Source organism: Babylonia areolata, chromosome 30 (assembly GCF_041734735.1).
Source record: "Babylonia areolata isolate BAREFJ2019XMU chromosome 30, ASM4173473v1, whole genome shotgun sequence".
Classification (NCBI taxonomy): domain Eukaryota; kingdom Metazoa; phylum Mollusca; class Gastropoda; order Neogastropoda; family Buccinidae; genus Babylonia; species Babylonia areolata.
This window is the reverse complement of record NC_134905.1, coordinates 24458875-24474799: the sequence shown is the minus strand read 5'-3', so window position 1 is coordinate 24474799 and position 15925 is coordinate 24458875. Positions and strand designations below refer to the sequence as shown.

General features: G+C 39.7%; 1 protein-coding gene across 6 annotated transcripts in view; it reads right to left on the bottom strand.

The window, feature by feature from the left end:
• LOC143275324 (ATP-binding cassette sub-family C member 4-like) overlaps nt 1-15925 on the bottom strand; it is a 135403-nt gene that overhangs the window by 83562 nt on the left and 35916 nt on the right. For 4 of the 6 annotated variants that reach the window (XM_076579337.1, XM_076579338.1, XM_076579339.1 and 1 more), the window contains 3 exons: nt 14524-14613; nt 12964-13127; nt 11624-11749 (listed from right to left, as the gene is read on the bottom strand). In XM_076579337.1, the coding sequence (XP_076435452.1) occupies nt 11624-11749; nt 12964-13127; nt 14524-14613 (380 nt within the window). Of the gene's footprint in view, nt 1-11623; nt 11750-12071; nt 12086-12963; nt 13128-14523; nt 14614-15925 lie in introns of those variants that run through there. The other 2 variants (XM_076579342.1, XM_076579341.1) reach the window with 1 other exon arrangement.

Below are 15925 nucleotides of genomic sequence, written 5' to 3'. Positions count from 1 at the left end.
GAAATGAAGACAAAACATGAAGGTACTGTCCGGAGAGAAAGAAAGAAGAAGAAATGAAGACAAAACATGAAGGTACTGTCCGGAGAGAAAGAAAGAAGAAATGAAGACAAAACATGAAGGTACTGTCCGGAGAGAAAGAAAGAAGAAGAAATGAAGACAAAACATGAAAGTACTGTCCGGAGAGAAAGAAAGAAGAAGAAATGAAGACAAAACATGAAGGTACTGTCTGGAGAGAAAGAAAGAAGAAATGAAATGAAGACAAAACATGAAAGTACTGTCCGGAGAGAAAGAAAGAAGAAGAAATGAAGACAAAACATGAAAGTACTGTCTGGAGAGAAAGAAAGAAGAAGAAATGAAGACAAAACATGAAAGTACTGTCCGGAGAGAAAGAAAGAAGAAGAAATGAAGACAAAACATGAAGGTACTGTCCGGAGAGAAAGAAAGAAGAAGAAATGAAGACAAAACATGAAGGTACTGTCCGGAGAGAAAGAAAGAAGAAGAAATGAAGACAAAACACGAAAGAAGGAGAAAGCAAGACAAAGAAAAAATGAACACAAAAAAAAAAACCGAAAGGAAAGTACGGATGGGGGAGACGGAAAACATGAAGACAAAACATGAAAGAAGGAGAACAAAATGAATGCAAAACATGAAAGAAAGGAGAAAGAAAAAAATGTAGACAAAACATTAAAAAAAAGTAGAAAAAAAAAAGAAGACAAAACATCAAAGGAGAAAGAAAAGAAATGTAGACCAAAAAAAAAAAAAAGTAGACAAAACATTAAAAAAAGAAGAAAAAATTAAGACAAAACATTAAAGGAGAAAGAGAGAGGAGAACATTCAAGGAGAAAGAGGAGAAAGAGAGAGAAAAATATGCAGACAAAACATTAAAGGAGAAAGAGAGAGAAAAAATGTAAGGAGAAAGAGAGAGAAAAAATGTAGACAAAACAAAGAGAGAGAAAAAATGTAGACAAAACATTAAAGGAGAAAGAGAGAGAAAAACAATGTAGACAAAACATTAAAGGAGAAAGAGAGAGAAAAAATGTAGACAAAACATTAAAGGAGAAAGAGAGAGAAAAAATATAAGGAGAAAGAGAGAGAAAAAATGTAGACAAAACAAAGAGAGAGAAAAAATGTAGACAAAACATTAAAGGAGAAAGAGAGAGAAAAAATGTAGACAAAACATTAAAGGAGAAAGAGAGAGAAAAACTGTAGACAAAACATTAAAGGAGAAAGAGAGAGAAAAAATGTAGACAAAACAAAGAGAGAGAAAAAAAATGTAGACAAAACATTAAAGGAGAAAGAGAGAGAAAAAAAATGTAGACAAAACATTAAAGGAGAAAGAGAGAGAAAAACAATGTAGACAAAACATTAAAGGAGAAAGGGAGGGAAAAAATGAAGACAAAACATGAACACTGTCAGGAGAGAAAGGTGTAAAAAAAAAAATAATAATAATAATAATAATAATAAATAAAATAAATAAATAAAAATCATGAAGAGTGGTGAGTTTGGGAATCAAACATTTCTATCTCAGAAAAAAAACAACAGATCCAAAAGAGCCTAGGACCATCAAATCTGAAACGACAAACATGTTTCTAGGTATGCAGCCCCACGCTTCAGACTGACCTGTTTTCAAGATGAAGGGAAGCAAAAAGGAAAAGCGGCAACCGCTTCAAATTGAACCCAGAAACAAAACAGTCCAGTGAAAATTTAGCCTGATATGCTAGTTGGGAATCAGGGTGTCACATTATAAGTAGATTTTTTATGGTGTTTTTTTTTTTCCTCTTTCTTTCTTTTCTTTTTCTTTTTCTTGTGTGTGTATGTGTGAAAATACCCTTGCTAATTATTACCATGCTTGTGAAATATGCAACTTGTTACAGGAAAATTGTCATGGTGATGATGTTGAAGAGAAAATATAATCTTCACTGCAAGGGGGAAAAAAATGTTCAGGCTGATACGTTCTGGATGTGGAATGACAGAATAGAGACAGACCTGAAAGAAGTTTAGACCACTCTCTCTCTCTCATCTCTTTCTCTTCCTCTCTCTCTTTCTCTCTGAATGAAGCTCAGATCTACCACTCTCTCTTTCTCTCTCTCTCTGAATGAAGCTCAGATCTACCACTCTCTCTTCCTCTCTCTCTCTCTCTCTGAATGAAGCTCAGATCTACCACTCTCTCTTTCTCTCTCTCTCTCTGAATGAAGCTCAGATCTACCACTCTCTCTTTCTCTCTCTCTCTCTCTGAATGAAGCTCAGATCTACCACGCTCTCTTTCTCTCTCTCTCTCTCTGAATGAAGCTCAGATCTACCACGCTCTCTTTCTCTCTCTCTCTCTGAATGAAGCTCAGATCTACCACTCTCTCTTCCTCTCTCTCTCTCTCTGAATGAAGCTCAGATCTACCACTCTCCTCTCTCTCTCTCTCTCTCTGAAGCTCAGATCTACCACTCTCTCTTTCTCTCTCTCTCTCTCTGAATGAAGCTCAGATCTACCACTCTCTCTTTCTCTCTCTCTCTCTCTGAATGAAGCTCAGATCTACCACTCTCTCTTTCTCTCTCTCTCTGAATGAAGCTCAGATCTACCACTCTCTCTTTCTCTCTCTCTCTCTGAATGAAGCTCAGATCTACCACTCTCTCTTTCTCTCTCTCTCTCTCTGAATGAAGCTCAGATCTACCACTCTCTCTTTCTCTCTCTCTCTCTGAATGAAGCTCAGATCTACCACTCTCTCTTTCTCTCTCTCTCTCCCCATCCCCCCTCTCTCTTTCTTTATCTCGTTCTCTCTCATTCAAAGAATTCATTCAATCCTGCTGAATCAGTCTTTGTGTTTATGAGTCACAACACTTCATTGGGGGGGAAAAAAAAGAAGAGATTTCACAGTCAGATATTTGTATTTGTATTTGTAGTTCTTTTTATCACAACAGACTTCTCTGTGTGAAATTCCGGCTGCTCTCCCTGGGGAGAGCGCGTCACTACACTACAGAGCCACCCGTTTTTTTTGTATTTTTTCTTGCGTGCAGTTTGATTTGTTTTTCCTATCGACGTGGATTTTTCTACAGAATTTTGCCAGGAACAACCCTTTTGTTGCCGTGGGTTCTTTTACGTGCGCTAAGTGCATGCTGCACACGGGACCTCGGTTTATCCTCTCATCCGAATGACTAGCGTCCAGACCACCACTCAAGGTCTAGTGGAGGGGGAGAAAATATCGGCGGCTGAGCCGTGATTCGAACCAGCGCGCTCAGATTCTCTCGCTTCCTAGGCGGACGCGTTACCTCTAGGCCATCACTCCACTGGCCGCCCAGCTGACAAAAATAGAGAATATGTCCACTTGCCAGCCAAAAAGTGTAGTTGGTCAGTACATGTGGGCAGGTGGGTTATTTCACACCCTGTTCCATGTTACTGATTGTCAGTGTTTTTGGAACTGTGAGACCTTGAGAAGTTTTGCACTTTGGAATGCATTCACAAGCTTTGAGGAGCTTCTTTTCTTTGTTCTGTGTCTCTCTCAGTCAATCTAGTCTGTCTGGGTTTTTTGTTTTTGTTTTTGTTTGTTTTTTGTTTTGTTTTTTGAATGAATGCATGTATGTCTGTATGCTCGCAGGTATGCATGTATAATGGTGGGCATGCCTGTATGGACTTGTACATGCAAATACCCTGGTACATGCATGTGTGTGCCTAAAGTGTATATCTTTTGATATGGGTGTATGGGTGCATTTTACAAACAGGAACATGCATCTCTTAACATTACCCCCCACCCCCACAGTATGCATCACACACACACACGTGCACCGTGACGTCACTGATGACATCATCACAAGAAGGGAGATAACTCTGGAAGACTGAAAATTCCCACAATTCATCCAGAGTGGTTATCTCCAAACCATTTTCTCAGTTTTTAAGCTGATTGTTTCGGATATTGTTTCAGCACTTGAAACACCACTTTCTACCGTTTCCCCCCCCAGCACTGAAAGGGTTTAAAAAATAAAAAATAAAAAAAAAGAGAAGAAGAAGAAGAATGATCCTATCCACGAGAAAAAAGAAACAAGCTACAGCTCTCTGCCGAGTGTCTCTCTCTGACAAAAAACAAAACTAAAAGATCAGACAATCATTCACTGCTGTGTCTCTTCATGTTTTACATTTAATTTGCTTGTTTATCATTATTGTTGTCTTATTTATTTACTTATTTATTTATTTATTTATTATTATTATTATTATTACTACCTTTTTTTCCTTCTTTTTTTCATATTATATTTATTATTTATTTATTTATTTATCTATATATGTATTTATTTACTTATTTATGTACGCTTATCTATTATTTATCAACCTTTTTTTCTTTCTTTTTTTTTTTTCTCAAGGCCTGACTAAGCGCGTTGGGCTACGCCACTGGTCAGGCATCTGCTTGGCAGATGTGGTGTAGAGTATATGGATTTGTCCGAACGCAGTGACGCCTCCTTGAGCTACTGAAACTGAAACTGAAACTGAAACTCACCGCTGTACTGTGCACACACCTTCATGTGAAGCTTGATCAGTTCCAGTGAACACAACGGCGATGACTGCACCAACTGGATCTTGAAAGATCTACTGCAGGTCTGTGGAAAGTGGGAATGTGTGTGTGTGTGCATGAACGCGTGCATATGTGCGTGCGTGCGTGCATGCGTGTGTGTGTGTGTGTGTGCATGTGTGTGTGTGTGTGTGTGTGTGTGTGTGTGTGTGTGTGACTAACAGGATAGGTTGCATCAGTCTATCCCTCTCTCTCTCCCCCTCTCTTTCTCATTTGAATAAAAACAAAATACACATATATCATGTTTGTTCATCTATTATGTATGTATGTATGTATGTATGCATGTATATGTATGTATGTACTGTACTGTACTGTATGTATGTATGTATGTTATGTATCTATGTTTTTCTTTTCTTTTCTTTTTAATTGTGCATGCAAAATATGTGTACATGTATATGTTATGTATGTGTGCACATATACCCTGCTCATTTTTCTTTTCTTTGATATCTTTTTTCAATATTCTTTTGAATTTATGTTTTCCTTTTGGCCCTGAGGGGTGGATGAAAAGAAATATACATGCTTCTTCCACTTCCCTCATTAAACAAAATCGTTATCATTATTGTTATGATCATTAATGGTTCTCTCTCCCTCTCTCTCTCTCTCGCCCTCTTCCTTCCTCTCTTTTTCTCTCTCCTATCAAGCTTCTCTTTCTCTCCCTCTCTTTTTTCTTCTCTCTCTCTCTCTCTCTCGCCCTCTTCCTTCCTCTCTTTTTCTCTCTCCTATCAAGCTTCTCTTTCTCTCCCTCTCTTTTTTCTTCTCTCTCTCTCTCCTGCTCTCTCTCTCTTTCCCGCCTCTCTCTCTATCCCCCTCCTCTCTCTCTCTCTCTCTCCCTCTCTCTCTCTTGCACCTCCTCTCTCCTTCTCTCTTCCTCCCCTCTCTCTCTATCCCCTTCTTCTCTCTCTCTCCCTCCCTTCTTCTCTCTCTCCTCTCCCTCTCTTGACCCTCCTCTCTCCTTCTCTCTCCTCTCTCTATCAACCTCCTCTTTCTCTCCCCTCTCATTCCTCTCTCTCTCTCTCCTCCTCTCTCTGCCCTCCTCTCTCCCTCTCTCTTTCCCTCTCTCTCTATCCCCTCTTCTCTCCCTCTCTATCTTCCTCTCTCTCTCTCTCTCTCTCCCCTCTTCCTTCCTCCTCTCTTTCTCTCTCCTCCCCTCTCTTCTCTCTCCCTCTCTTTCCTTCTCTCTCTCCTCCCCCTCTTCCTTCCCTCTGTGGTTTCTCTCTCAATGTCCAATACATCGTTATTCTCTCATCTCGCCCCACTATTGTCTTATCTCTTCTTCTCGCTTCATGTCGTATTGTATTTATGTACTGCTCCTCTTCCCCATTTCTCTTTTTCTCTCTCCCTTATCAAGCCCCTTTTTTGTACTCTTTTCCTGCATCGTTTTCTCTTGACACCTCCTCTCTCCTTCTCTCTTCCTCCCCTCTCTATCCCCCTTCTCTCTCTCTCTCTCCCTCCCTCTCTCTCTCTCCCTCCCTCTCTCTTGACACCTCCTCTCTCCCTCTCTCTTCCTCCCCTCTCTCTCTATCCCCCTTCTCTCTCTCTCCCTCCCTCTCTCTCTCTCCCTCTCTCTTGCACCTCCTCTCTCCCTCTCTCTTCCTCCCCTCTCTCTCCCTCTGAGTGGAGTTGTTCTCCAGTCGTGGTCAATGTCCACAGTGGACATGTGTGTAGGATTTAACAGTCTCATAGCTCGCGCTCCACAGGTCAAGTTGTCTGTGTATGGAACTGTTCTTTCTTACGCTTTCATGGTCTGTATTGTATTGTATTGTACTGCTCTTTTTGTCACAACAGATTTCTCTGTGTGAAATTCGGGCTGCTCTCCCCAGGGAGAGTGCGTCACTACACAACAGCGCCACCCTTTTTTTGTATTTTTTCCTGCATGCGGTTTTATTTGTTTTTCCTATCAAAGTGGATATTTCTACAGAATTTTGCCAGGAACAACCCTTTTGTTGCCGTGGGTTCTTTTACGTGCGGCAAGTGCATGCTGCACACAGGACCTCGCTTTATCGTCTCATCCAAATGACTAGCGTCAAGACCACCACTCAAGGTCTAGTGGAGGGGGAGAAAATATCGGCGGCTGAGCCATGGTCCAAACCAGTGCGCTCAGATTCTCTCGCTTCCTAGGCGGACGCATTACCTCTAGGCCATCACTCTACTGCAACTCCCAAGTTCACTTGTATACAGGTACAAGAGGGGTTTCACATGTGTGACTTTTTACCTGACTGCCATGTTGGCAGCCATATTCCATTTTCAGGGGTGTGCATGCTGGGTATGTTCTTAATGCCATTTAACCCACTGAAAGCTGACATGTATTACAGGATCTTGAACATGTGTATTCTGATCTGTATGCATATATATATATATGGGGATTCAGACAGTATCAGGTTTGCACATTTGTAGGTTGATAAAATCTCCACCTCTAACCCACCTGGTGTGTAAAAAAAAAAACAGGGATTTGAACTCAGGAAACTCGCGCATCATGAATCCCGTGCTCTGACTCTTCAGCCACCGCTCCCACTGCAATCGGTTCACTCCTCTCCGATCTTTGGTGTGGTTTTTTTTCTTCTCCTTTTTTCTTGCTCATGTGTGTGTGTGTGTGTGTGGGTGTGGGTGGGTGTGTGTGTGGGGGGGGGAGGGGGGCGTGGGGGGGGTGTATTGTGCGTGTGTGTGTGTGTGTGTGTTTGTGTTTGTGTGTATGCGCGTGCGTGCATGCGTGCGTGTGTGTGTGTGTGGTCTCAGCTGCATGCAGTCCATGAAGCACAAGATGTACCTCTTCTTTTGGGGTTTTTTTTGTGTGTGTGCTTCACATGTCTTTTTCCTGATGCCACATATCTTAACCTGTACTCCGGGTATCCACCCTCCCCCCCCCCCCCCCTCCACCCCTCCCTCCCACCCCCCATCACTAATCCTCCCTGTTCCTTCCTTCCGTCTCACTTGTACAGATTTAAATCCAATTATCTGCGCTTTACCTTTTATATATCTCGATAAAGATGAATGTACAAATAAACAGTTAACCCCCCCCCACACACACACACCATCCCCAACCTCCCTTGCTCCCTCCCTCCCCCCCTCCCCAAGCCCCCCCCCCCCCCTCCCCCCACTTCTTACTCCTTGGTAATCCGACCAGAATGAATCTGACCTGTTAAGCTACAACTTTTGTCTTCTTCCCTTTTTTTTTTTTTTTTTTTTTTTTTTTTTAAATTAAAGAAACTACCATCATTGAAAACACCAACGATCATACGGCAACCACTTGAATAAGAAAAAAAAAAAATATATATATATATATATTGTCCCAGTATCTGTTCAAATGCAAGAAACAAATACTCATTACCTATCATGAAAATATATATGACATGGAAAAAAAAAAAAAAAAAAAAAAAAAAACAGGAGGGAAGCTTTTTCCTTTTTTTTTTTTTTTTTTAAATTATTAAAGAAAGAAAAGGGAGAAAAGCCATCCTGAAAGCACAAAGGGAGGCAAGCGGGGGCAAAAAGAGCCAGCATGAGGAATGAGGATGCATGCAGAGTGCGTACAAGGCAGAACAGTATGCTGAGGTTCAGGAAGAGCCATACATTCTGAGGTTCACGTCATACCTGTCTGTATAAATTCAATGCATCACATGACTTTCATCATGAGCAACACAATCATGTCTGTCCGTTTAAACTCAAAAAAATGCATTCTGCATCAGGTTCAACAGGGACGGTGCAAGTTGTGAGGTATGTGCGTTCTTGTCTGCATTCCTCGACAAACTTTGACCATTTAAATTTTTTTTTTTTTTATCCCTGTGAGTCACGTAACTATATATAATGCTCGTTACTAAAGATACGTAACTATAGCCCTCATTACCAAAAATCTTAACAAAATGACTTTTTTTTTTTTTAAAGATTATATAGTGAGAAATTGTTCTTGACATCATAGTTTATTCTTTTTTTACAAATTGTTACTTTCTTTTTTTCTTTTAACATCTTTTAAAACCATGTTTTACTGTTTAAAAAGAGAGAGAGAGAGAGAAAAGAAAAATTCTAAAGACTGTTATAATAAAGCTGTATTGTTTTAACATCAATCTAATTTCAGAAAATTACATCATTAATCAAAATGTTAGAACCCGGAGATCTTTTGCAAATGAAAGAAAAATAAATACTTACTTTTGTCTATCGTAATGGTAGATACAATACATAACTACTTTTGCTTACATTAATGAAATATACAATATCTAACTAATTTTGTTTACCATAATGAAAAATGCTATATATAACTACTTTTGTTTACCATAATGAAAGATGTTATATATATACATAACTACTTTTGTATAGCATAATAAAAGATACAAAATATAACTATACCTGTTTATCATAATGAAAGATACAATATATTTTTGTTTACCATAGTGCAAAGATAATATCAAAACAATGAACATGAGTCTGTTTACAAAAGATAAATTGTACATTATTTTCATTTCATATAACATAGTCTACACAGACCATGATCGAAAAAAAACTAAAATCCAAGGACTACAGAGCGTGTATTATGCAATTAAGCAATCAGATAATCTCACACTCATATTCAAATACACGATATATCCAAGCTGTTGGCAACTCATTCTGAATACAGCAGCCCACAACTCACTTTAGAAAATTATATCCAATCATTATAAATCATTATATAATTGTTTCTTAATTAAGCACGTCAAAACATTAAAACACTAAAAAAACAAAACACTCACACACACACACACACAAAAAAAACACAACTAAAAACTGCCGAAACTAATGAGCTTAATCAAGTTTTAATTATAACAGGACAAGATGTGTGCATTGCAGTGTCAAATAAAAGCGAAATACAATCAATCAATCTGGCTCAGTTTTATCCTTGCATTCTTTACCTTTTTTTTTTTTTTTTTTTTTTTTTTTTTTTTTTTGTTGGTTTTTTTACTTCTTTTTTTTTTCCAGCCTACTACAGAACTAAAAGGAAACATGAAAATCAATGTCCACACAAGGTTATCACTGAACGTACTGAAAGAATGAGAGAAACAGGCACAGGACACAGACAGAGAGAGGGTGAGTGAGAGAGAGAGAGGGGGGAAGAGAGAGAGGGAGAGAGAGAGAGAGGAGGGAGAGAGAAGAGGAGAGAGGGAGAGAGGGGGGAGAGAGAGAGGGGGGGAAGAGAGAGGGAGAGAGGGGGAGAGAGAGAGGGGGGAAGAGAGAGGGAGAAAGAGAGAGAGAGCAAGAGAGAGAGGAGGGAGGGAGAAAGACAGAGAGCCAGAGAGAGAAAGATGGAGACAGAGACAAAGAAAGAGACAGACACTGGGGAACAGAGAGAGAGAGTGAGGCACAGACAGAGAGACAGAGACAGCGAGTGAAAAGAGAGAGAAACAGTAGGGGCAGACAGACAGACAAACAGGCAGACCCCTTGCAGGTAATATACCTTGTTCTCCTACCCCCACCCCTCCCCATAAACTGAATAACTGCAAATTAAATACCAATGTTCTTGAAACACTAAAAAAAAAAAAAAATATATATATATATATATATATATATATGTATATATATATATGTATGTATGTATCATAAGTGTCTCGGTTAAAGCAGTCATCTTACATGCTCACAAGAAGAATTACAGAAGCAAAAGTATGACAAGTGTTCAACATGTGAGCTGACCTGGACAAGTATTACAACTACCACTGCTACTACTACTACTACTACTACTACAACTACTACTGTTACTAAAACCACTACTATCACTACTACTACTACAACTACTACTACTATCACTACTACTACTATGACCACAACTATTACCACAACTATTAATCATAATAATATATTATACTTATATGGCACACTCTCCAAACAGTGGGCTCAGAGCAACGCCCCCACATCCCACTCCTTTGAAATACTACATAATTATTCAATATATACTGACACAGAGCAGCACATTAAAAGTTATGAAAGAAAAAAAGATACAGAAATATATAGATATATATATATATACAGATATATAGATAGTCTACCTGTCTATGTATCTATATCTCTACATATATATGTATAAAAAGTGATCAACCAACATTGTCAACATTACAAAAAGTCTTTGGTCTGCTTTGTTATTTTCTCACAAATGCTTTGTAGAAATGATTTTGCAACTTAAACTGCAATACTAATGCAAGAAAAAACAACAACAACTCAGTCCTGACTCAGTTATAACACTAAAACACAATAAGTTAAAACATATTATTTATAAGCTGTTTGCCCACCAAAACAAAAACACGAACGAAACAAAAAAAAAACCAGCTCGAGTCCAACTGATTTCATAAAAAATTTCCCATGTCAAAGCATAAAAAAAACCAGCAAAATTTTAATCACAAAGACAACAGAACAACAACCAAACAAACAAAACAACTTTCATTTCTGAAACCAAAATCACGCTGAGATGAAAAAATTACAAAAAAAAAATAAAGAAATAATCGTATCAACGTTTATATCAAAATAACTTTTATCTCAAAGTTTATGTTTTTTTCTTGTTTTTCTTTTATACCAGGCAATAAACCACACCCAAAACAATCAAGTAAAACCACGTAAACCACATGTATCAGCACTTTCTGTAGAACTCTGGATAATCAGTTCTGCACTTTGTTCTGTGACAAACTGCTCTGCTGACCATCATGTATCCATTAAAATTCCAGTGTATTAACCACCGACTTTTTTTTCTTTCTCTTTTTGTCTTACAAAATAAATAATATTCTTCGTCAAAACTAAAACACTGTGCTCAAACAAAAACAGCTGAATTAATAATTTGGCAGAGCAGTTAAAACAGTTCTGACGCTACAAAAGACACTGAGTTGTTTAAAAAATATCTACCCATTTCAACAGCATTTACAAATTAATTACCAGTCAGCGTTACCAAGGTTTTTTTTTGGCTATAAAAAACCAATTTCAACATCACAAACACACTGACTCATAAAGAAATCTCTATGCATTTCAACAGCATTCAACTTTATCAACTTTTTTTTCATGTGTGCTATAAACAAAACAAAACAATAAAAAGCATTAAAAAAAGAAAAAAGGTCCACCACCACAAACGTACTAACCTGCGGATTTTCTCCACTATCTCCCCAAAGGGCTTCTCCCAGCAATACATTTTGATGACACGAATCCCGGAGATGATTTCGTTCATCACTTTCACACGCTCATCCGTGTGTATCGCAGTTTTACGTCTGCACACAGGAGGCACAAAGGACTGGCACTGGTGAAATGAACAGGGTTTAATGCTGTGATAAATTTGTTGGGTTTTTTTTTGTTTTGTTTTGTTTTGGGTTTTTTTCTAATTGTTCTGTAGTGTTCTAGTTTTCACTCATTATCTATTTATTTATTTTACTTTATTTCACTTTTCATTATTTGTTGATCATATTCACACACACAGGGTACTTCAGTTTGGAGAACAGTTTACCTATGCTCCACACCCACCCACACACACACACACATACACACACACACACACACCCTCCAACCCTCCACACATACACACAGAGGGGGTACCTCAGTTTGGAGAACAGTTTACACACACACACACACACACAGGGTGTACCTCAGTTTGGAGAACAGTTTACCCACACACACACACACACACACACAGGGTGTACCTCAGTTTGGTGAACAGTTTACACACACACACACACACACACAGAGGGTGTACCTCAGTTTGGAGAACAGTTTACACACACACACACACACAGGGTGTACCTCAGTTTGGAGAACAGTTTACACACACACACACACACACACACACACACACACACACACACACAGGGTGTACCTCAGTTTGGAGAACAGTTTACCCCCCCCCCCCCCACACACACACACACACACAGAGGGTGTACCTCAGTTTGGAGAACAGTTTACCCCCCCCCCCCCCCCACACACACACACAGAGGGTGTACCTGTTTGGAGAACAGTTTACACACACACACACACACACACACACACACACACACACACACACACACAGGGTGTACCTCAGTTTGGAGAACAGTTTACACACACACACACACACACAGGGTGTACCTCAGTTTGGAGAACAGTTTACCCACCCACCCACACCCTCCAACCCTCCACACACACACACACCCTCCAACCCTCCACACACACACACACACCCTCCAACCCTCCACACACACACACACACACAAAGGGTGTACCTCAGTTTGGAGAACAGTTTACCCCCCCTCACCCCCCCCCCCACACACACAGGGGGTACCTCCATTTGGAGAACAGTTTACAAAAACACACACACACACACACACCCTCCAACCCTCCACACTCACACACACCCACCCACCCACCCCTACCCCTCCTCCCCCTCCACACACACACACACACACACCCTCCAACCCTCCACACACACACACACACACACACACAGGGGGTGTACCTCAGTTTGGAGAACAGTTTACCCATGCTCCCCTGCACAGGCATCAGCAGCAGGAGAACGGCAAACCCGGCCAGGACCGACGGGCCCAGCTCCTGCCACAGAATGACCAGCACGGCTATACACTGCAGGGGGCCGATCCACAGGAAGTGCAGGAAGAGCACCGCCTGAAAACACACAGGAGAAAGGTGTTGGTTTCAGTTTCAGTTTCAGTAGCTCAAGGAGGCGCCGATGCGTTCAGACAAAACCGTATGATATACGCTAATACCACCACATCTGCCAAGCAGATTCTGCCTGACCAGCGGCGTAACCCCAAACGCACTTAGTCAGGCCTTGAGAGAAAACAAATAAATAAAATAAAATAAATAAATAAATAAATAAATAAGTAAAAATAAATAAATAAATAAAGAAAATAAATAAATAATTTTTTTTTTAAATAAATAAATAAATAGATAATAATAATGAAAATAAAATAAATAAATAGATAAATAAACAAATAAAATAAATAAATAAAAAAGACAACAATGATGATAAATACGCAAATAAATGTAAAAAAAAAAAAAAAAAAAAAAATTTTTTAAAGGTGTTGGAACTGATGACAGTGTTCACACCACCCCCTGTCTCGTCATATCTTATCACTACCCGGGCCCACAAGACGTCGTCGTACACCGATATCAACAATCTGTCGTCTTGGGAGAGAGAAGGGGGAGGGGGGAGGGAGAGAGGAGAGAGAAAGGAGAAACAGACAGAGACAGAGAGACAGACACAGAGAGAGTGAGAAAGAAGAGAGACATTAAATACAGTACAAAACTGCTACCTAAAACCTGAAAAAAGAAAAGAATTGATTAGAGATGAAACAGGGAGGTAATATATATATATATATATATATATATATATATATATATATATATATACACACACACACACACACACATATATATATATATGATAGTCAGTCGTGTCCGACTATGACCATCAGAACAGCAGAGGAGGCAACTGCTGTTCCGACTATTTGAGGCTAGAATTTGATTATAGTGGAGAGTGTCTTGCCCAAGCACATCCCCACTCTCTTGGCCAAGAGGGTTTTAGGACAGTCGGCGCTGGGATGGTTCCCAAAGGCCAACTAGACCCCCAAGGCTGCAGCACTAAGAGCCAGTGCAATTTTGCCTCCAAGTTTGAGAGTCATAGTCCTTCACAAAAGACTAAGCTGTAAATGGTTTCCCATTGACTGGAGAAACCACTGGAAATAATAATTTATAAAAAAAAATCTAATTAACATTGTTCAAAGAAAGGTAAACTGTCATGCAAAGCCAAAACAAAGTTTTAAAAGTGGCAGGGATGAAATACAGAGATAAACTGCCACCTGAAAAAAAAGAATTAATAATAAAAAAAAATCTTTTAAAACTGGTAGATGAAAACATTGAGTAAACTGCACACAATTTTTTTTTTTCAAGTTTAAAGATTCACACACACACACACACACACACACACACACACACACACACACACACACACGACACACACGTGCGCACACCACATAGACAAAACCCTCTCTGGACGTACCTGATCAAAGCGATTGACATCATTGGACATCAAGTTGACAATCTGACCCGTTGTCGTCTGCCCCATCGCTGTGTTACTGAGCCTCAAAGCCTGCAAACACAAACACAGGTCATAAACATGTGGAGTGATGGCCTAGAGGTAACGCGTCCACCTAGGAAGCGAGAGAATCTGAGTGCGCTGGTTCGAATCACGGCTCGGCCACCGATATTTTCTCCCCGTCCACTAGACCTTGAGTGGTGGTCTGGACACTAGTCATTCGGATGAGATGATAAACCGAGGTCCCGTGTGCAGCATGCACTTAGCACATGTAAAAGAACCCACAGCAACAAAAGGGTTGTCCCTGGCAAAATTCTGTAGAAAAATCCACTTGGATAGGAAAAACAAATCAAACTGCACGCAGGAAAAAATACAAAAAATGGGTGGCGCTGTTGTGTAGCGACGCGCTCTCCCCGGGGAGAGCAGCCCACATTTCACACAGAGAAATCTGTTGTGATAAAAAGAAATACAAATACAAATACAAAGTGGACTTGTATTTTCTAATTCTTGCTCCACAGCTAACATAAACAGAACTGTGTGGATAACAATAATAATAATAATGGATACTTATATAGCACACTATCCAGAAATCTGCTCTAGGTGCTTTACAAAAATGCTTTTGTTAACATAAAACATTATATCTATGTTACATACACACAACAAAATGTGACTACACACACAAACACACACACACACACACACACACATACACACACACTGCATACATACATTTTAACATACATGTGTATCTAACAGCTACCCTAACACATACGCACACATAGGCAGGCACAAACTTACATAAACACACGCACACACAATACACATTCATATACATGCATGTAGTTATGTATACACACATAGTCAAGCACAGCTAATGCAAAGGAAGTGGACCTGCCACAATTGAACTTATTGCTGAGGGAAAAGGTGAGTTTTGAGACGAGATTTAAAAGATGCGAGGGAATCAGAATAACGGAGGTTATCAGGGATAATGTGTCGATACAAGAACCTATAGTGAACGTTCTTTCTTTGCTGCTCCTCACATCTGGAACAACCTTCCTCATCATATCCGTGCCTCTGATTCTATTTCTGCTTTTCGCTCATCACAAAAAAACTCATCTTTTTAAAACCTATCTATAAACCCCAGTAGGAGGAGAGGTGAAGGAGAAGGAAGTGGTGAAGAAAGTACCCCAGTAGGAGGAGAGGTGAAGGAGAAGGAAGTGGTGGAGGAAGAGGAGGAAGGACTGGAGGAGAAGAAGGAGAAGGAGATGGAGGAGAAGGAGGAGGAGGCAATGGTGGTATTGGTTGAAGTAGTTTGTAGTAGTAGTAGTAGTAGTGGTGGTGGTGGTAGTAGTAGTAACACACATTT